General features: G+C 38.3%; 1 protein-coding gene and 1 pseudogene across 11 annotated transcripts in view; both read left to right on the top strand.

Annotated features, from left to right (window-relative positions):
* The window catches only part of TRIM37 (tripartite motif containing 37), a 371,934-nt gene that overhangs the window by 299,666 nt on the left and 49,306 nt on the right, over positions 1-22,962 (top strand). For 10 of the 11 annotated variants that reach the window (XM_077164953.1, XM_077164956.1, XM_077164952.1 and 7 more), the window contains one exon: positions 22,288-22,398. In XM_077164953.1, the coding sequence (XP_077021068.1) occupies positions 22,288-22,398 (111 nt within the window). Of the gene's footprint in view, positions 1-21,758; positions 22,203-22,287; positions 22,399-22,962 lie in introns of those variants that run through there. The other variant, XM_077164960.1, reaches the window with a different exon arrangement.
* Positions 895-14,029, top strand: LOC143687725 (RING finger protein 11 pseudogene; annotated as a pseudogene).

The following is a 22,962-nucleotide window of genomic DNA, read 5'->3' as shown; positions in this document are numbered from 1 at the left end:
TATCTTTGGGTCTAAGATGTGTTTCCTGTAGACAGCATATAGAAGGATCCTGTTTTTTAATCCATTCTGCCAGTCTATGTCTTTTGATTGGGGAGTTCAGTCCATTAACATTTAGTGTTATTACTGTTTGGATAATATTTTCCTCTACCATTTTGCCTTTTGTATTATATATATCATATCTGACTTTCCTTCTTTCTACACTCTTCTCCACATCTCTCTCTTCTGTCTTTTCGTATCTGGCTCTAGTGCTCCCTTTAGTATTTCTTGCAGAGCTGGTCTCTTGTTCACAAATTTTCTCAGTGACTTTTTGTCTGAAAATGTTTTAATTTCTCCCTCATTTTTGAAGGACAATTTTGCTGGATATAGAATTCTTGGTTGGCAGTTTTTCTCTTTTAGTAATTTAAATATATCATCCCACTGTCTTCTTGCCTCTATCATTTCTGCTGATAAATCTACACATAGTCTTATTGGGTTTCCCTTGTATGTGATGGATTGCTTCTCTCTCGCTGCTTTCAAGATCCTCTCTTTCTCTTTGACCTCTGACATTCTAACTAGTAAGTGCCTTGGAGAACACCTATTTGGGTCTAATCTCTTTGGTGTGCGCTGCACTTCTTGGATCTGTAATTTTAGGTCTTTCATAAGAGTTGGAAAAATTTCAGTGATAATTTCTTCCATTAGTTTTTCTCCTCCTTTTCCCTTCTCTTCTCCTTCTGGGACACCCACAACACGTATATTTGTGTGGTTCGTATTGTCCTCGAGTTCCCTGATACCCTGTTCAAATTTTTCCATTCTTTTCCGGTTAGTTTCTGTTTCTTTTTGGAATTCAGATGTTCCATCCTCCAAATCACTAATTCTATCTTCTGTCTCTTTAAATCTATCATTGTAGGTATCCATTGTTTTTCCCATCTTTTCTACTTTATCCTTCACTTCCATAAGCTCTGTGATTTGTTTTTTCAGTTTTTCTGTTCTTCTTTTTGTTCAGCCCATGTCTTCTTCATGTCCTCCCTCAATTTATCGATTTCGTTTTTGAAGAGGTTTTCCATTTCTGTTCGTATATTCAGCATTAGTTGTCTCAGCTCCTGTATCTCATTTGAACTATTGGTTTGTTCCTTTGACTGGGACATATTTTCAATTATTTGAGCGTGATCCGTTATCTTCTGCTGGCGTCTGGGCATTTAGTCAGATTTCCCTGGGTGTTGGATCCAACAGGTTGAAAGATTTTTCTGTGAAATCTCTGGGTTCTGTTTTTCTTATCCTGCCCAGTAGGTGGTACTCGTGGCACACGTTTGTCTGCGGGTCCCACCAGTAAAAGGTTTTGTGGGTCCTTTAACTTTGGAAAACTGTCACCGTGGGGAGGTTCGCCAGCCGAAGCGGCTTGGAAGAGTGCCAGCCGGCCCGGGAGTCTGAACGCGGGGAGGGTCTCCGGCCGCCGCAGCCCGGGAGAGCGCCCGTCCATATTTCCTAGTCGGCCCGGGGCACCAAGCGTGGCGGGAGGGTGCCAGCCGCCGCAGCCCGGGAGAGTGCACCGTTCCCAGCCGGACCGGGGAGTCACATGTTTGGAAGGGACCCCCCCGGTCACCGTTCTCCGCGGTCTGGGGATTTCCGATCCAATTCTCTCAGTTGGTCCGGGTGGCCTCGCGTGGTGGGGCCACCAGCCACCGCGGCTTGAGGGGACCGCCTGCCCAATTCTGCCAGCTGGCTTGGGAAGGAGGAAGGGAGGGACTCCAACCGCTCGCCGCCGTGCCCGGGAAAGCCCGCGCCCCTCCGCGATCTCACCAGAGCTGGTTCTCCCCGACAGTCAGCCGTTCCAGGATGGGGTACGCTGTCTTTTTGATCTCTGTCGTGGCTCTGGGAGTTGTTCTGTATCGTTTCTACTCCCCTAGTAGCTGTTCTGGAGGAGGAAAGGTGAGGGTGGCAAGGCTATCGAGGACGGTGGCGGAGGAGCTGATGAAGGCGGAAGAGGGCCCGGTGGTGGTTGGCTGTTTTGTTTTTTTTTTTTAAATATGAGCAGGCACCAGAAATCGAGCCTGGGTCTGTAGCATGGCAGGCAAGAACTCTGCCTGCTGAGCCATCATGGTCCACCCGATACATTGTTTGATTTATCCTCTGTATCAAGGAGCTCTAATTTGTTTAAAGAGAGAATAAAGATGAAAGTTAACTAATCTTTGATATTCGGAAGGTGCCAGTGTTTAAAATGACTATATTGAAAGAACATTAATCATGATTATTTGGTGATAATTGATTATGCAGAAAGCGTTCATGCCCTTACAAAAACAGATGACTGTAAATATAGGGAAGGAGAAAAGATGAGATACAGGACTGCCATTCATATTACACATGTTGTAGATTTGTATAGTTTTTATGGTAATGCTTTATTCTAATGAGTCTCCTGACAGAATAAGTAGTCCAGAGGAAAGGGGTACATTTTTCTAACTTTTACAGAGGTACCAGAAAGGCTGGGAGTAGCTCTGAAAACAATGAATCCAGAGCTAAAAATTGTACATTAAGTAATCATCAAAAATGATTACTATGTAGACTTCTTACATCAAATAGCATGCTAATCCAAGAATTTTATAGTGATTAAAAATAGGGGAATTTTTAAAAAGCTTTTTGTTTTGAAATATAAACAAATATATACTGGAGGTTATAGGTTTCTGGAAAGTCAATGTAGTGTTTGCAAGTTTTGTAGAGTCTCAGATAGAGCCCTAGGTATTCTTTAGGGTACAGGAATGATTGTAGTTGGGGGTTGGCAGACTGTGGCAATTAGCAATATCTAGTTAAACTTCCATAAAAGTAACCTCCAGAATAGCCTCTCGACTCCATTTGAACTCTCTTAGCCTCTGAAACTTTATTTTGTTCAAAGCACACTTCAGCCAGTAGTTACAGAACAGATCTCCAGTGTTCATCAGGGGCTACTATTCCACCACCTCAGATTTTTCCTTCAGGCTGTTCCAAAACACTGGAAGCTAGAAAGGATATTAATACAGAGATTCAACAGTTATACTCGTTTGTTAAATCCTGTTTTCTCTGTTATACCTCCTCCTCTTCCTTTGATCATTCTCCCAATCTGTAGGGATCTTTAGAAAATGCACATTGTGCTGGTTTTAAACTGTTGTGTACCCCAGAAAAGTCATGTTCTTTAACCCTGATTTAGTATTTCTGGGTGAGATCTTTTAAGTTGTTTCTATGAAGATTTGACCCACCCAGTTGTGGTGGTAACTTTTGATTAGATAGTTACGATGGAGATGTGTCTCCACTCATTCAAGATGTGGTTCTGTACTGGAATCCTTTAAAAGGGTACCGTTTTGGAAAAAGCTTTGTGCTAACAGAGTGAGAGACCTTTGGAGATGCAGAAGGAAAATACCTCCAGGGAATCCTTATGAAACAAGAAGCCAGGAGAGAAAGCTAGCAGAAGTTGCTATTTGCCTTCCTAGCTGATAGAGGTGTTCTGGACAGTATCAGCCTTTCTTGAGTGACTGTAATCTCTTGTTGATGCCCAATTTGGACATTTTCATGGCCTTAGAACTGTAAACTTGCAACTTAATAAATTCCCTTTTAAAAATTCGTTCTATTCTGGTATATTGCATTCTGTCATTTTTAGCAAACCAAAACACCTGTTCTAACTTTTCATGTTGAGAAAGGGTGTCGACACTAAAGTATAAGGGGATGTAATTAACTGATAATCTTTGAGAGACTGGTCCCTCTGGGTTTCAGGATTTATCTGACCTAGGAACTCTCTAGGAATTATAGGTTCCAGGAAAGCATACTCAGTTCATGAAACTTTTATAGTGTCTCAGTTTGAGTTCTAGGTGTTCTTAAGAGTTAACAGGAGTGATGTTGGTTAGGGTTTAACAAAGCATGACAATTAGCACTATAAAACTGAAGTTTGCATAAGAGCACCCTCCAGAATAGCCTCTTGAATCTATTTCTTTTCCTATTTGTATCTGCAACTAACTTTCCTAGCCCTTTACTCTTTTCTTCTTCTGAAACACCAGTGTTTCTTATGTTTGCATACCTTTTGTTGTCCATCATTTCCCTAAGATCCAGTTCCATTTTTTCCATCTTGCCATTTGTTCTTTTGTGTGCTCTAGTTCAATTGTTCTGTCTTCTATCTCACTTATTCTTCCTTCTGTTTCTTCAGATCTGCTGTCGTGTCTCTAGTATATTTCTAATTTGGTCTACTGTATCTTCTCTGTGAGATCTGCCATTTTTAATTTAATCTTCTGAATTTTTTATGCTCTTCTAGTGTTCCTGATATCCTTTATTTCTTTATAAATACCCATGAGTAGTTTTTCCATATTCTGTGTTCCCTCCGGAGTTTTGATTTGGTTGTTTGGCAGGGCCATTTTTGCTTGGAGCTTCACATTCTCTGTGATTTTCTGTTGTGTTTGGGGCATTTGATTATCTTGGTAAGGTTATTTTCCAAGTTGGTTTCCTTCACTCGTCTAAAGCTTTATATTTACTTGGTTTTGCTTTGAAGATTTCCTTTTGCACTTAGTTGTCTGGTAATTCCCCACCAAGGCCCATATCTCATTGTAGGAAGTACAGTTCTGCTTGAATGTCTGTTAAAAGCTAGTGCAACGGCTACCTCAGTGGTAGAACACCTGCCTGCCACACGAGAGACCTGGGCTCAATTCCTGACCCAAATATCCCCCAAATAATAATAATAATAAATAAATAAATAATATGTTTAAAAAAAGCACCTGAATAGTAGTAGGCTCAAAAGTAAGGAGATATCCCAAGAAATATTGAGAATGAACTCAGACTAGTGCCCACTGAAGGGAGAGAAAATAATAAAAAATATGAAATTAAAAAATCAATAGAAATGTATAAAAATATCTAAATAAAAATAATACAACTAATAAAAATATATGTATAGAAAAATATATTTTAAAAGAAAAAAATAATCTAGGCAGATAGGGAGTTTGCCAACCTGTACTTACTGCTTCTCACCACAGGTGGCACTCCTGAGACGCCTCTTCCCTCATATTTCTGGCCTGCGGCAGCAGTACACATCAGCCATTGCACCACCCTGGGGAGAGCAGCTGACTCGTATCACCTGGTGGATCTGTCACACACTGAGCCCAAAGGGCCAGTTTTTTGCTGCAGATGGCTGTCGGCCCTTGTACATTTCCCACAGTTGCTGCTAGTTGTAAAGCCATTCAGGGAGGCCTCCCCAGCCAGCATCTTGGGCCAGCTGAAGCAGAGTGACAGTCGGCTCCCTCTGATCCACAACTCCCCGTGTACCACCATCTGTCCCCTGTGTGGGTGACAGTCAGTTTGATATACCCTGCTCTCCCTGTCCCGATCTACCCCCTCCCCGTCTCTCTCCTCCCCAAGGAACAGTGAAGACCCTCTGCGATCAACTTAGGACTTCAGTCCTAGTCGTTCTCTTTCCATCCTCTGCTTTGTCCCACAGAGCAAGGGTGAATTCAATCCACCAAGCTCTGCCAATGACGGTTCTTCACCACTGACAGAAGTATAGCTAGCACAGTGTAAAAAAAGGTTCTCTGGTTGATGATGTCCAGGTTCAAAAAAAAGAATACAGAATCCTGTTGACCTCGCTGCCAATACTTTTTACTTATCAGCCCACCACACCCTAGGATGTATCCAGGGTTTACATTAAGCTGTACAGAATTACAAGCCCTCGTTTCCATTCGGGGCTCCATGTGTTTGGATTGTTTACATGAACTACCCGGGTAGGTTGAGTTAGATTGTGTGCCACAGAAAATATAGGTATTGAACAAAACAAATCTCTCTTCCTTTTTTTTTCATACAGTAGGTGAAGCTCTAAAATGCAGACAGTATCTTACTTTGCCTTTTATTCTCATTTTCCTTAGTCTCAGTCAGATCACCTTCATTCTTTTCTGTAATTGAAACCTGATTTCTTTTTCAGTTTCTTTAAGAGCTGTATGTAGCATTGCTGACTTACACAGTTCCAGAATCCAACCCTTAGGTATCACACTAGTACTCAAAGTTCTAGGGAAATACTAGACTATATACATCTAGCATAGCATCTCAAGACTCTAGAAATAACACAGCTCCAGGTTAAATGTAACTGCTATATGAGCCTACAATCTTGGCCCCAGTTTTCTTATAAGTATTTTCTAAAGGCAACCATGCAATATTTGTTCTTTTGTTTCTGAATTATTTTGTACAACATAATGTCCATAATTGGGGGGTTTTGCTGTGAAAAACTTAACTGTTTTTAGAAAAAGTCATTTTGTTAAATAAATGCATAATTTTTTTCTGGTGATGCTTATGTTTATAGGATTTTTAAAAATAAATTTATTTACCTGCTGGTTTAAATCACAGAATATTCTGTATTCTGTTTTTGAACTTGGACTTCATCAGTCAGAGAACCTTTTTTTGCACCGTACTAGCTGTGCTTCTGTTAGTGGTGAAGAACTGTCATTGTTTCTTTGTTCAAGGTGCTGTATTCTAGATAGACCTCCAGTGTTCATCTTTTTATCCCTCAGTATCAGTCTTAGTCTTGAAGATCATGCACTCCTCTCATCACACAACTCACAATCTATGTACTGGTTATAAGTTCTGCAAATCAGTTGTTACTTTTCCAGTGGAGTAAGGAGACATTGTAAAGGGAAGGAAGAGAATTTATCCAAGGCTAGAGTACATGTGAGCTCCCGGAACTTGTGTTTTGGTATGCAGAGCAGCCTGATGAGTGCGAGTGCATGACCTTGGTAGTGTCAGTTAAGTGAATGATAATTTCTGACATGGCACTGTAGACATTGGGTCTCATTATGTTTGCAATTATTAATCTCTGTTCATTTGTCCTTCCATAATTACTCTGTCACCAGAAAAGAATGTTCTTGATGATATTGGAGTTAATGTTATTTGCCCTGGCCTCCACTGTGATGAATTTACCTCTTTTTACCTCTACAACATTCCATTTACATTTTACTTTCCTCTTATGTTTTAATCTAGAAAGTGCTTCCTAATTTTCAGTATCCTAAATTGTTTTCCTGCTATCTAGATTATTCCACTGTTTCTTATTCTTTTGACATTTAAGAGATGTATTGTTATTGGTTGACAAGAGAAACAAAAACAAAAGGATTATTATAGATAAATATTAAGATATTTTTTAGAGGAAATGGCTCATATGACTGTCAGAACTGGTAAACCTGAATTCTGAAGGGCAGGTTGCAAGCTAGAAACTGGTAACTGTGAGGTTGAACTCTCCAGGGGAAACTGGGTAGCAATGAATAGAGGCAGAAATTGTTCATTCTGGCTCTTGAAATCCTCAGTTATTCTTTTTTTTTTAAACAGTTTTTAATTTTGAGATAATGCAAATACACGTTGAATTGTAGGAAATAATAGAGATCTCAGGTAACCTTTCCCAGTTTCCCCCAAAGGTAATATTTTGCAAAATACAGGGCAGTATCCACACTGAGGCAGACTAGAAAGAGGTCTGCTGTGGCAGCTCCAGCGTCTACCGGGGCAGCAGCTGAGGCAGCCACTGCAGCTGTGCCCGCCCCCCGACTCCTGACCTGGATTAGGTCCAGCAGATCCATGGCCCCACGAGGTGGGGTGGGGAAGCACCTCATCTCCCCACTCCACCCCACTCCCATCACCGCCCTGCAGGAGGCCACCGCCGCGACCCTAGCAGAACCCATGGCCCAGGCTTGAGCCCACACTCGGGAACTGACATGAGCGCTCCTCAGAGGTGCTGGGGGGTGGGAGAGTCACTGTCACTGCCACCGGACCCCACTTTGCCGACCGAAGCTGACCGCGGAGCGTTCAAAGGACCCAGCCATTCCTTCTTCCCCCAGATTACAAACCCCAGTCCCGGAAGATGGGGGACTGCCGCAGATCCCCCACCTCGGATGACATCTCCCTGCTTCACGAATCTCAGTCCAACCAAGATAGCTTTGGCGAGGAAACAGGGATGAATTAGGTAGGAGTCACTGCTGCCATATCAGGAACAAGTTCCAGTTCCAGTCTATCATCCAACACCTAGCCAGACTCAGCTCTCGCAACACAGCTTACTGAAGAGAAACAAATTCAAATAGATCAAAGAATAGGCCTTATACAGCATCTACCTAAAGAAGTTTATGACCCTGAAAGAGATGGGTCAGAAAAAGAGATCCGGGAATGTGTGATCTGTATGATTGGTCTTTGTTTATGGGAACCCAATTCGATTTCTGCCATGCATGCACATCTGTCACCTGGACTGTATAGATGACTGGGTTGATGAGATTCTTCACATGCCCCTTTACATGGAGCCAGTTGATGCAGCACTGCTTTCATCCTGTGAGACTAACTGAGTCAGAGTCTCGCCTCTGACACTTCAAGTGAACCATCATTTTTGGTGGTTTTGATCTTTTGTCACTGAGCCCAAAGAGCCAGGGATTAGAAATTAAGATCAGGCACAAAAGTTTCCTAAGAATTCCTGAATGGCTGCAGATGTTGAGAGATGTTGATGTACATATTTTAGAAACTTAAGGGGAAAAGTAGGATGGTATTTTTATGTAAAGCCTTGACCCAGTGTTTAGAATATATAATTGTATATAGATCTTGTTATTGCGCCAGTACATAGAAATTGTGTAAAGTGTTACAGCATCTGTATATATTTAAATTGTGTGTGTTGAAGATTTAATTAGGAAGAAGATAGTAGTTGTTTTTCTTAAATGAAATAATTCTCCCTCTCCCCACCCCCACTCTAATTATTTTCTGAAGCTGGCATTTGGGTGAAGGTTTTACTGAAAGCTACATTTTATAACACTGACACAAAACAAAAAAGTAGTTTTAATCTTGTTTGCATAGTTCTTTTTTCCATTCGAAATGAAATCCATTGCCTTAAGTCTTTTAAAATAGTATATTATTATCGTTGGGGCTAGTTCTGTGTTTGAAAACCGGTTTATTTATAATCTGTTAAAGTGCTATATTCTGTTTGCTGTTAGGAAATGTAGAATTAAAAGTGATCTCCTAGCTTCTAAGCAAATAGATGCACTATCCCTTTTCTATAAAAAATGAGTTAAGGTGTCAAGAAACCAATTGTAGTAAAGTGGGGTTTAATATTACCCTTTCCTATGTGTTTTATCTAATTATTTTGGTTGTTAAGATGGTGATAAAGTCAAGGTAGATTTTAAATGTTAAGATTTCTGATTTATGAGTTCAAATTATGCCACCATTCTAATATAAAAATTAAAGTGGCATGTGGTGAAACCGAAGAGAAAAAGTGTTCCTCAGTGGTAACACTTTTGGTTTATTCTCTTCCCTGTGCCCTCCCTGTCCTATGTTGTCTTGAACCATAGCAAAAGGATACATCTCTCCTTACCCTAGTATGAGATTACTGAAGTTATATAAAACACATTTCAGTCTTTCTGTTTCTTGAAAAGGTATCTATTAAATCCTGCTAGCTAACTGACAGACACGTCATATATAGGCAGAGAGAATTAAGATCAATGTATTTCGTGTTTTGCACACAAATGCAGAATTTGTATAACAGCAGACGTCATAGCAGAGCCCAGAGCAGAAGCCTCCTGCATGGGTAAACATCAAGAAATTTATTCTTTTCACTGGGAGTTGTCATCCTCAGTTTACACATCCACAAACAGTCATTTGGACCTCAGAATGCAGTGTGAGAACCAGAAGCTTTACCTTTCAAGACATGCTCCCTTCATTCAGGTGAAGCATGGTTATTGAAACAATAGACAGGTTTGTAACCTGGGAAGAAGTTGCTGCTTCAGACCAGTAAAGCTACATGTGACCTGAATCACAAGTTAGTGAATAAAAGCATTCAGGCACTAAAGTGATAAAAGTCCCCAAATATACTCCACTCCTAGTCAGTGTGGGGGTGATACCAATTGACTTTTTAAACCTTTGGCCTTTCAAAGTCCATTTGGTATGCTTATTTCATTGCTACATCTGGGCATGTCTATATACTTTGTTCACTGTCACTATCTCGGGCATGCCATGACTTTGCGTATCAGTTGAATTCAAGTCCAGTGTACAGCTTAGCCATGAAGCATAAGCTTCAGGTTTCCACACTCACTTTTGGATCTCAGGTAGTTAAGTCCTTGCTGCCAGAAGTTGTGTCATATTTATTCCTGCCCCTGCCCTTCCCACCTCCCTCCCATAATTTCTCATGAGAGGTGCTTGCAAATTCCATATTTGAAACAGATACTTCAACCGTACCAGGAGGTTAAGGGTTTATAATTACATTCTCAGTCATCCACGTCTTATCTGCTGCTCCTGTGGAAAAATTTGCAGTTCATTTTTTTTTAATTTTATATTCATCCAATATTTTTTGAAGCAGTTTTATCAATATATATTTACTTACCATACAATCCATTGAGGATGTGCAATCAGTGGCTGTTAATATAGTCACAGAATTGTACATTCATCACCACTATCAATTTTAGAACATTTTCATTAATCCAGAAAGAAAAACCCATTCCTCTTAGTGTTTATCTCTCAATCCCTCTATCCTGCGTGATCACTAATCTAATTCTTTGTCTGTAGATTTATTTATATTTAAGTGATGCTAAAATGTTATTGTTAACTATGTTTTGTAATTTGTATTAGGTGTATTTTTTCTCATATCCTCCTATTGTTAACACCTTTTAATAGTGATGCACATTTATTATAGTTCAAGAGAGAACATTCTTATATTTGTACTATTCACCACAGACATTGTCTACCACATATAATTTTTTGAAGCTTTATTTATTTTTTAAATATTTTTATTGATAAAAGCAAACATACAAATATCTTAACATACAAACATTCCATACATGGTGTACAATCAGTCGCTCACAATATCATCACATAGTTGTGTATTTATCACCATGCTCATTTTTTTGAACATTTGCATCACTCCAGAAAAAGAAATAAAAAAGTAAACACTCATGCATACCATACCCCTTACCCCTCCCACTCATTGACCACTAGTATTTCCATTTACCCAATTTATTTTAACCTTTATCCCCCCTATTATTTGTATTTTTTTATCCATAATTTTTACTCATCTGTCCATACCCTAGATAAAAGGAGCATCAGATACAAGGTTTTCACAATCACATGGTCACGTTGAAAAAGCTATGTCATTATACAGTCATCTTTAAGAAACAAGACTGTAATTTTCTTTTCTTATAGTGTCTTTGTCTGGCTTTGATATGAGGGTGATATTGGCTTCATAGAATGAGTTAGGTAGCCTTCCCTCATCTTCAGTTTTTTTGAAGAGTTTGAGCAGGATTGATACCAATTCTTTTTTCCTTTTTTTTGGCCAGAAACAAAACAGGTTTAATACTTGGCAAGCAAATTCCAAACACATCTTTATGTACATAATGATCCAAAAGGATGGGGATATGCCATGGTAGGCAAGCAGATAAATAAAAATTGTTTTATAAAATAGGATCATACTATACTGTGCCTTTGAAATAAGCTGAAGTAAAAGAGAAGGAATGCTGGATTACAGATAATATTTCTTCAATAATAGATCACAAAATGATTATGAAATGAAGCTGTACTTTTTCAGTTCATTTTTCTGCTTTTTAGACAGTTATAGAATTCTTCTTTAAAAAATACTTCACACCTTTTCATTTATTTAATTTTTTTTTATTGTGAACTATAACACATATGCAAGAACAGTACGTTTCCAAGTGCATTTTAACAAATATTTATAGAATAGCTTTTAAAGTTTGGTATGGTCACAGTTACACAATTTTTTGTTTTTTTTTCTTTTGGCTGTTCCAAGACACTGGAGACCAACAGAAATATCACTATTCAGCAGTCATACTCATTTGTTAAATTCAGTCTTCTCCGTTATACTCCTCCTTCTCTTTATTTATTTTTTTAAATGCTTGGTAGAATTCACATGTGAAGCCATCTGGCCCTGGACTTTTCTTGTGATTGGTTTGTTGAGGTCGTCTATTTCTTCTCGATCAGTGTTGGTTGTTCATGCCTTTCTAGAAAGTTGTCCATTTCATCTACATTGTCTAGTTTATTAGCATAAAGTTGTTCATAATGCCCTCTCATTACTTCCTTTACTTTTGTGGGGTCAGTGGTTATGTCCACTCTTCCATTTCTGATTTATTTACTTGCATCCTCTCTCTTTTTCCTTTTGTCAACCTTGCTAAGAGTCCATCAGTTTTATTGATTTTCTCAAAGAATCAACTTGTGGTTCTGTTGATTTTCTCAATTGTTTTCAATTTCACTTATTTCTGCTCTAATCTTCGTTATTTCTTTCCTTTTGCTGGCTTTGAGGTTGGTTTGCTGTTCTTGCTCTAGTTCTTCCAAGTGGACAGTTAATTCCTTGATTTTTGGTTTTTCTTCTTTTTTGATATAGGCTTTTAGGGCAATATATTTCCCCCTTAACACTGCCTTTGCTGCATCCCATAAGTTCTGATATGTTGTGTTTTCATTTTCATTTGTCTCAAGATATTTACGGATTTCTCTTGTAATTTCTTCCTTGACCCACTGGTTGATGAAGAGTGTATTGTTTATCCTCTATATATTTGTGAATTTTTTGACCCTCTGCCTGTTGTAAATTTCTAACTTCATTCCTTTATGATCTGAGAGAGTGTTTCATATGATTTCAATCTTTTTAAATTTATTCAGACTTGCTTTGTGACCCGGCATATGGCCTATCCTTGAGAAATCCATGAGCACTTGAGAAAAATTTGCATCCTGCTGTTGTGGGGTCCAGTGTCTATAAATGTCTTTTAACTCTAGTTCGTTTATTGTATTATTCAAATTCTTTGTTTCTTTATTGATCCTCTGTCTAGATGTTATATCCATTGATGAGAGTGGGGAATTGAAGTCTCCAACTATCATGGTAGAGGTGTCTATTTCTATTTTCAGTGTTTGCCTCATGTATTTTGGAGCACTCTGGCTCAGTGCATAAACATTTATAATTGTTATGTCTTCTTGTTGAATTGTTCCTTTTATTAATACATAGTGTCCCTCTTTTAATTTTTTTACATTTGAAGTCTAATTTGTCAAATATTAGTATAGCTACTCTTGCTCTTTTCTGATTGTTTTTTGCATGAAATATCTTTTCCCAACCTTTCACTTTCAACATGTATTTGTCCTTGGGTCTGAGATGTGTCTCCTGTAGACAGCAATACAGATGGGTCCTGTTTTTTAATCCATTCTGCCAGTCTGTGTCTTTTGACTTGGGAGTTTAGTCCATTAACATTTAGTGTTATTACTATAAAGGCAGTACTTTTTTTAGACCACTTTGCCTTTGGATTTTATATGTCATAGCTAATTTTTTTTTCTCTTTTTACCTTTACTGATAGTCTTCATTTCTGCATTCATCTCCACACCTCTCTCTGCTGTCTTTTTCTGTCTACCTCTAGTGCCCCCTTTAGTATTTCTTGCAGAGCCAGTCTCTTGGTCACAAATTCTCCCAATGATTTTTTGTCTGAAAATGTTTTAATTGCCCCCTCATTTTCGAAGGACAATTTTGCTGGGTATAGAATTCTTGGTTGCCAGTTTTTCTCTTCTAGGATCTTAAATAAATCATACCACTATCTTTTTGCCTCCATGGTTTCTGCTGAGAAATCTACACATAGTCTTATTGGGCTTCCTTTGTATGTGATGGATTGCTTTTCTCTTGCTGCTTTCAAAATTTTCTCTTTCTCTTTGACATCTGAGAGACTGATTAGTAAGTGTCTTGGAGTAAGTCTGTTTGGATCTGTTCTGTTTGGGGTACGCTGCACTTCTTGGATCTGTAATTTTATGTCTTTCATAAGATATGAGAAATTTTCAGTGATAATATCCCGTATTGCCGAGGAGATTTATGCCCCTGGGAATCATATCCTATGTAGAGGGCAAGGGCAGTGAGTTCACTTGCCATGTCAGCTTAGAGAGAGAGGCCACATCTGAGCCATGAAAGATGTTCTCTGGGGGTGACTTGTAGGCCTAATTTTAAGTAGGCTTAACCTATCCTTTGCAGGAATAAGTTTCATAGGGACAACCCCCAAGTAAAGTTTTATTTACGTATTTATTTAACCCTTTAACCCTCCCTCTCATTGATCACTAACATTTCAGTCTGCTAAATTTATTTTTTTAATTTATTTATTAATTTAAAAAATTAAGAACAAACAAACATTAACATATAATTCTGTTCTACATATATATTCAGTAATTCTCAATATCATCACATACTTGCGTATTCATCATTTCTTAGAACGTACTAAATTTATTTTAACATTTGTTCCCCATCTTATTTATTTCTTTTTAATCCATATGTTTTTCTCATCTGTCCATAAGGTAGATAAAAGGAGCATCAGACAGAATCACACAGTCACATTGAGAAAGCTATATCATTCTGCAGTCATCTTCAAGAAACATGGCTACTGGAACACAGCTCTACATTTTCAGACACTTCCCTCCAGCCTCTCCATTATACCTTAACTAAAAAGGTGATATCTATATAATGCATAAGAATAACCTCCAGGGTAACCTCTTGACTCTGTTTGAAATCTCTCATCCATTGACACTTTATTTTGTCTCATTTTTCTCTTCCCCCTTTTGGTCTAGGGGGTTTTCTCAATCCTTGATGCTGAGTCCTAGCTCATTCTAGGATTTCTGTCCCACATCACCAGGGAGGTTGCACCCCTGGGAGTCATGTCCCATGTAGAGAGGGGGAGGGCAGTGAGTTTGCTTGTTGTGTTGGCTAAGAGAAAGAGGCCACATCTGAGCAACAAAAGAGGTTCTCTGGGGGTGACTCTTAGACCTACTTTTAAGTAGGCTTAACCTATCCTTTGCAGGGTTAAGTTTCATATGAACAAACCCCACGATTGAGGGCTCGGCCTGTTGCTTTGGTTGTCCCCACTGTTTGTGAGAATATCAGAAATTCTTTACATGAGGAAGTTGAATTTTCCCCCTTTCTCGCCATTCCCCCAAGGGGACTTTGCAAATACTTTTTTATTCACTGTTCAAATCACTCTGGGATTTATCAGAGCATTGCTCTGGACAAACCTACAAAATCTTATGCCCTTCTCAAGGTTCCATGTACTTATGGTGTTCAATTAAACTGTCCACATAAATTATATTAGGAACTACACTAGTCAAAATATAAATTTTGTACCAAATAAACATTTTTTACTTTAGTCTCACACATAAGTTAAAGTTTTAAAATAGGAATTACCATCTACTTTCAACACCCCTCAGTATTGACATTCCTTTGTTGTTCCTCATGCAAAAACATTTTTAAATTTGTACATTTATTCACTATCATTATATACTCTAGGCATTCCTAGATTATACCATCTCAGTCTTTATTGTCTGTCTTTCCTTCTGATTTCATTTGTGTCCCCAGCCATCCTCCCTCTATTATTCTCACATTCAGTGAAGCTTTATTTTTTATTTTTTTATTTTTTTTACATGGGCAGGCACCAGGAATCGAACCCGGGTCCTCGGGCATGGCAGGCAAGCATTCTTACCTGCTTAGCCACCATGGCCCACCCAGAAGCTTTATTTTTAACTTAGGTATCTTCTCAGAATCTCCCGCTTTCTATTATAGTTATAAAACACATGTCCAGCGAAACATTTGAAGCATAAAATTGTTTCTTTATACTCTTTACTCCATAAAAACATATTTATTCCTAATTATAAAGAGCAAATACATCAAAGTTTCATGTTTCATTGTAATTCCTGTTATACTGTGATAAAGTTATGTTAATTTTCTAGATTAATTTAGAAGAAGTGCCATCTGTAAAATTGAGACCTTACGAGCACCATTGTGGCATAGATCTTTGCTTTTTTTCTCTTTCTTTTATTATTCTCATTGAGAAATATTCACACATACAGTCCATACATGGTGTATAATCATTGGGTCACAATATCATCACATGATTGTGTATTCTTTACCATGATCTTGTTTTTTAGAACATTTGCATTACTCCAGAAAACGAAGTAAAAAGAAAAATCTCATACATCCCATAGCCCTTACCCCTTCCTCTCATTGACTACCAGTGTTTCAGTCTACCCAATTTATTACCCTTTATTCTGTCCCTGTTTTTAGTTTTTATTTCTTTTCTTTTTTTTTTTTTACTCGTCTGTCCATGCCCTGGATAAAAGCATCAGACACAAGGTTTTTATAATCACATTGTTACATTGTAAAAGCTGTATAGTTATGTAGTTATTTTCAAGAAATAAGGCTGTGAGGCATACAACTGGGTGAAGGAACCTTAAGGACAGTATGTTGAATGAAATGGAAGAAAAAGACAAATATTATGCTGCACTCATGTGAACTAACTATAATGTACAAACTTGGAGAAGTTTGTCAAGGGCATGGGTTCTCAAGTTGGGGCCTATTGTAAAGGGTCCTAGATTGTAAGATCTTATAGCAGTCATGCATATTCAGGAGTTGTAATTGTTATTTTTTAATTTTGGGATACTGAGCTGTTTGTATATAACCTGGTCATTTCCCAAAACTTTGAGTATTTATGTTACACCTGAGATTCAGAGTTAGAGCTCTGAAGCTATGAAAGTCAGCAGTACTGCATACAGCAACTGTTAAGGTGAAAAAGTGATCAGACTTCCAGGACTAAGGTAAATCAGAATACAGAGTAAAGGATGATGTGGTCTGTATTTTAAAACTTCAACTTCTGGGTGAGACCAAAGGGAGAGATGTTTATTTGGTGCAAAATTTATATTTTGTGTAGTGTTTTACCTGATTTAACTTGTATGGTCCGTTTAGTTGAACACCACAAGTACATAGACTATTCAATAGGGCACGAGATCTTGTTGGTTTGTACAGATTAGTGTGATGCCCCAATACATCCCAAAATAATTAGGGCAGAGAATAAAAAAGTATTTGCAAGATCCCCTTGGGGAACTGGGGAGAAAGAAATATTCAGCTTCCCTATTTGGGAAATTCCTGGTATTCTCACAAGCAGTGGAGATAACCAATTCAATAGGTGGAGCCCTCAATCTTGGGGTCACCCCTATGAAACTTATTCCTGCAAAGGAGAAGCTAAGCCTACTTATAATTATGCCTAGGAGTCACCCCCAGAGAACCTTTTTTGTTGCTCAGATGTGGCCTCTCTCTAATCCATCATGGCAGTTGAACTCACTGCCCTCTTTCTATGTGCGACGTGACTCCCAGAAGTGTAAATCTCCCTCGCAGCATGGGACAGAACTCCTGGGATGAGCGGGAACCTAGTGTCATGGAATTGAGAAAGGCTTCTTGATCAAAAGGGATAAGAGAGAAATGAGACAAAGTTTCAGTGGCTGTGAGATTTCAAACAGTCAAGAGGTTATCCTGGAGGTTATTCTTAGGCATTATGTAGATACCCCTTTTTAGCTTGTGAAGGATTGAAGTGATCCAATTGAATCCAATTGAGGGAAGTATCTAAATCTATTTAGCTGTGTTTCAGTAGCCTTAATTCTTGAAAACGATTGTATATAACTTTTACAAGGTGACTGTGATTGTGAAAACCTTGTGTCTGATGCTGCTTTTATCCAGGGTGTGGACAGATGTGTAAAAAAATAAGGATTAAAAAATAAATAAATAATAGAGGGGCATAAAGGGGGGAAAATTGGGTAGATTGAAATACTGATGGTCAATGAGAGGGAGGGGTATGGAATGTATGAATTGTTTCTGTTTTTATTTTTCTGGAGTGATGCAGATATTCTAAAAATGATCACAATAATGAATACACAACTATGTGATGATATTGTGAGCCATTGATTGTATACTATGTTTGGACTGTATGTGATGAAGATTTCTCCATAAAAATATTTTCAAAAATTCCAATTTTTCATTGCTGTTTATAGGCATGATATCCATTAAGATATTGAATAGCAGGAATGAGTAGGACATCCTTGTTTTTTTCCTCATCTTGAGAATAAAACGCTCTAGTTCTTCACCATTAAGAATGGCATTAGTTGTAGTTTTTTAAATAAATGATTACCTCTATTCCTAGTTAACTGAGAATCTTAATCATGAATAAGTGTTGAATTTTGTCAAGCATTTTTGCTGCGTTTATCAATATGATCACATAATTTTTCTGCATTAACCTGTTGATGTGATGGATTACATTAATTGATGTTTGAATAGTAACCCATACTTGTCTTGACATCAATCTTGATTTCGGTGATTCTTTCATTGGCTGCATTGAGCTTTCTAATGAGCCTAAGATATTCTTCATTTCTGTTACTATTTTGTTTTTTGATTTGTAGTATTCCTTTTTACTTTTAAAAAATTTGTAGTATTCCTCTTACTTTTAAAAAGATTTGTAGTTTCTTTTTAACAAAGGATTTCAGACCACTTAAATTTGTTGTGATTACCATTACATTTGAGTTTATTTTGACCAACTTATTTGCTGCTTTCTATTTACAAAGTGGTGTGGCTTTTCTTTTTCTTTTTCTTTTTTTTGCTTCTTTTTCTCCCCTTCTTTGTATTTGGTTGAAACACACACATATATATTATGTAAGTTCATTTTTGAACTTACAGAGCCTAAAATTAATGGATATTTCTGTTTTCCTCCAAAAGTTTAACCCATACCAAAGTTTAAGTGACAAACATACCCTTAATTACTCATTATTATATTTTATAAAAGTATTTCTTCTTTAGGTTTATTCACATATTTACCCCTTCTTTGCCTTCCATTGCTTATTATAGTGTTCTATGTTGTTTCCTTTGTCTTCCAGTGCAGTGTTCAGTAGTTCTTCCCAAAAAGGTATGTGAGTGGTAAATCTTCACAACCTATGTCTCAGAATCTCAGAATCTTCTTTTATACTTAATCTTCAGTGATAAGAGTATCTGAAGACTAGAGTACTAGAAAATGTTTATTTTTTTCCTCAGTTCTTTGACGATGTTATTCCATTAACTTTTCTTGGCTCTTGTAGCTTTTTTGAGAAAATTTTTTTCTCTCCCTCAGCCTGGAGCCACAGTATTTGTTCCATTGTGCTACAGTAGTGTTAAATTCCCTGCTCAAGACTCATGCTCCCCTGAATCTCAAGATTCATGTCTTTCATTAATCCTGGAAAATTCTCAGCCATTATCTCTTATTACGTTGCTGCTTCTTTGTTATTTTTGCTATCTCTTTGGAAATCAGTTTTCATATTTTACTCCATTTTCTTTTATCCCCTTGTTTTTTGTTTTGTTTTATGTTATATGGAAAAGAAAAGAATTTATTCATGATCTTGAAAGAATGGGTGCCCAGATGGCTGGCATGCCAAACAATAGCATAGCGCAGATCTCCTACCTAAGTGGAGCATGCAGGCTTTTCCAGTTTCTCCGCTGATGATTCCTCCAGAGGTTACAGCCCATCCAGATATTCTAATTCAGATTTTCAGCCGAAGGTTCCTGCTTTTGACTGTATTTCAGTGACCTTGGTTGTTATTTATTTAAACTTGTTTCTACCTATTTGGTGCCAATTCTAGGCTTACATCAGAGGTTCTCTACTTCCCTGCCTGCAAGACCAGTTTGAGCTGTCCTGCAGCCCTTTCCTGCACCATCTTGTATAAAAGCTAAACTTAATTTTATTCTTACAGATTCCCCCCTTTCTTTTTGAACTGTTTTAGTCTTCATATTTTATTCTTTCTTTAAACTTGACAAGAGCCTTTTCACACTTTTCATCATAGGGATCTTCCTCTTTAAAGGGGTACAAAATTACTTTGCCCGTACTGAATAGGCATTTACTTGGTTAAGGCAGCATCAATGAGTTTCTAAAATAACCCTTGGGTACATGGGATAATGCAGCACCCAAGTGCTGTGCGAACCCCAGCAACAGTGATTAAAGAAGTTAGCATGGACAGTGCCCCCCTCAGGGGAGTTATCAATGCCTGGATTTTCTGCCAACTCTTCAGATAAGGCCATTAGGCCTCGTAAAGCTTTGGTGATAGTTCCATCTGGGGCTATATTATTGGGTGTAAATGTACAACAACTACCCCGACCATAACACGAACGCCTCCCTTTTCAGTTAGCATCATGTCTAGGGCCATCCTATTCTCCCATGTCATTTGGCTAGTAGCATCCACTGTTCTGCTATTCTGTTAACTGCTATCTGTGGTGTAATTGATAAATCTGCTGATTAATCCACTCCGTATTTTTGTTGATGGTGATCCACCAGAATAAGGATGACTTGAATCCCACAACTACTTGACTCCTAGCCTTAAACTCATCCGGGATTCCCCTTGGCACCCCTATACTGTCTAAATAAACTCAGTCATCAGAAGAACCAAGTAAGCTTCCTTTCTTTCTTCTTCCTTGGGTTAGAACTTCCTCCTTTTCAAATGTCAGGGTGAATGGAATAGCCATTTGGACCAGAGCACAGGTACACTTCCACTTTTTAGGTAATAGGGTGGGAGGATGCCCTTTCCACAATATCAGAGGTCTGCTCAGGGTATGGTTGAAGTGGAGAAATTGCCAGTACTATCCTCAGTCACATTCCACACTTCCAATGAGAAATTTGCCCTGAATCTTACTAATACTCTCTTGTATGTGACATATGGCTTTCCTTTTGAGACTTTCAGAATTCTCTCTTTATCTTTGGTATCTGATAGTTTGATTATAACATGGCAAGCATGGGTCTGTTTGGGTTTACTGTGCTAGGAATTCATTATGCATCTTGGATGTGTATGTTTTTGGCCATTATTTCTTTGAATACTCTCTATGTCACCTTTCTTTCTTCTCCTTCTGGGACTCCCATGATGTGTACTCCTTGAGGGAGTCCCACAGTCTCCTCAGGCTCTGTTCATTTTTCTTCGTTCTTTCCTTTTTGCTCCTCAGATTGGATAATTTAAATTGTCTCATCTTCTGGTCCACTGATTCTTTGTTCTCCGGCTCCAATCTGCTGTTGAACCCCTCTAGGGAATTTTAAATTTCTGTTTCTGTGATCTTCACATCTGTTTGGTTCCTTCCCCAATTTCCATCTCTCTGTTGATAATGACTTTATGTTCATTTACCATTTTCTGATTTTCCTTAGTTCATTGTCCATGTTTTTCTGTAATTCTTTGAGCTTATTTAAGACCTTTTTATAAAATCTTTTGTCTGGTATGCCTTAGCTCTGATCCACCTCCTTGATGGCTTCTAATGCTTTAATCTTTTGCATGGCTGTTGCTTCCTATTTCTTTGTATGTTTTATAATTTTTTTTGTTGTAGTATGGTCATTTTGCTGGCTATATGTATTATTGCTGAAATTTAGACTCTGAGGCTTCTGTTCCTTGAGTTTGTATTCAACTAGTGTCACAGAGCTTTTCTTGAATGTTGGAGCTAACCAAAAGATGAAAAAAAGGAAAAACACCTTTCCTAGTCTTTTTAGTGCTCTCCTTCAGAGCTTATCCATACAGTGAGTTTAGAGAATACCTACAGGTCAAAGCACAGAGGCTTCCCCAGTCCTTCCTACGTATGCATCTTGTCTTGGGCATGCACATGTGACCCTAGGAATTCTCGTTTATATGGATATGAATGTCTCCTCTTCCCTAGGAAAGTTTCCTCTTTATCGTAGGCACTGCACTGTATGTCTTACAGCTAACAATTCCTTGCCCCAGGCAGCCACTTGACTGCTGTCCCATAGCGTTCTTCTACACCCAAGGTAAGTTTTGGGCCCATGAGTCCCTCTGGCCACCACTGGATAGATTGGGCCAGACATAAACATGATCCCAGGGTGTATATAAGGGTTACTTTATTGCTTCTGAAACCAGGACCAGGGATCTGCACTGGGAGCATGGGTCCTGCTCTGTGCAAGCCTTTGTGAGGTTAGAAAGAGCCCACTTTTAAATTGCCTTTTTCCTGGTGTTCATACTGTTAGTGCCATTCTTTAACTGTTTTCTAGAGCTTTGAGAAAGATGTTCCTACCATTTCTTGCTGGTTGGTCAAAGCTTCTTTTGAGGCAGAGGAGCCCTGAAGCTGCTTACTCCATCATCTTGATCCAGACTCATCCATTTTGAGGGCAACAACCATTCTTACCCATCTGCTAGCTCCCTCGGGGCCTTTCGCCTTTAAAATACTCTAAATCAGAGGTCAGCCAACTTTTTCTGGGCCGAATTGTGAGTATTTTAGGCTTCGTTTGCTCTGTTACAACTACTCTACCATCATGGTATGAAAGTAGCCACAGACAACACATAAATGAAGAGGTGTTGTTCCAGTAAAGTTTTATATACAAAAAACAGGTGATTTATTGACTATTCCTCTAAATAACTAAATGACTTGCCGTTTCACTTTTTCTTTTTTGTGTTTGGAGTCATGTTGTCTTGATTATTGATATGAAATTCAGTAGTAGATAGTAGATACGGCGATTTCCTTTTCCTTTTGTTTACAGTGGTTTCTTGTCCCAAACATTTTATTCCCTTCTTTCATGTCAGGAATGAGTAGCGACAGTGATATTGAATGTGACACTGAGAATGAGGAGCAGGAAGAGCACAGCAGCATGGGTGGATTTAACGACTCCTTCATGGCACAGCCCCCAGATGAAGGTACAGTACATGATGTATCTCAGAGATTAATAACCATCTCTTCAGCTGCTTCTATTCCTACTTCTTTTTAAAAATTGTCATTTTTGAGCTAGCATTCTATAGGTAAACTTTATGTTGAGCACTGAAAAAAGTGCAGGAAATGTTGTTTGTGCCTCATTAGACACCTATGTGTACTGCTTACTGGGTAAGTCAGGGATTGGCAGCTGTTTTTGTATCCCCTGTGACCTAAAAATTATTTTTAAATTATAAAGAGTTCTCAAAAAAATCCAAACAAAGTACGTATTAAGATATGTAACAGAGACCATGTTTGGACTGCATGCCTACCCTATTTACCATATACCCCTTTATAGAAAGCATTTGCTGTCCCTTAGAGAGCTTTCAGATGTTTGGAATTTTATTTCAAAGATATTTTTATCCTGTCTATGTAAGATAACTTAAAAAAATAACTCTTTCTGATTACTTAGAAATGCATGCAGATTACAGACTTACCCATTTTCAGTCCCCATCCTCCCAACAAAGTCTTAGAGGGAAAAACCCACTTTGAGAAATTCTCTCTTATTATTA

Source organism: Tamandua tetradactyla, chromosome 6, assembly GCF_023851605.1.
Source record: "Tamandua tetradactyla isolate mTamTet1 chromosome 6, mTamTet1.pri, whole genome shotgun sequence".
Classification (NCBI taxonomy): Eukaryota; Metazoa; Chordata; class Mammalia; order Pilosa; family Myrmecophagidae; genus Tamandua; species Tamandua tetradactyla.
The sequence above is the reverse complement of the archived record's forward strand: the minus strand, read 5'-3'. Positions and strand labels throughout refer to the sequence as shown.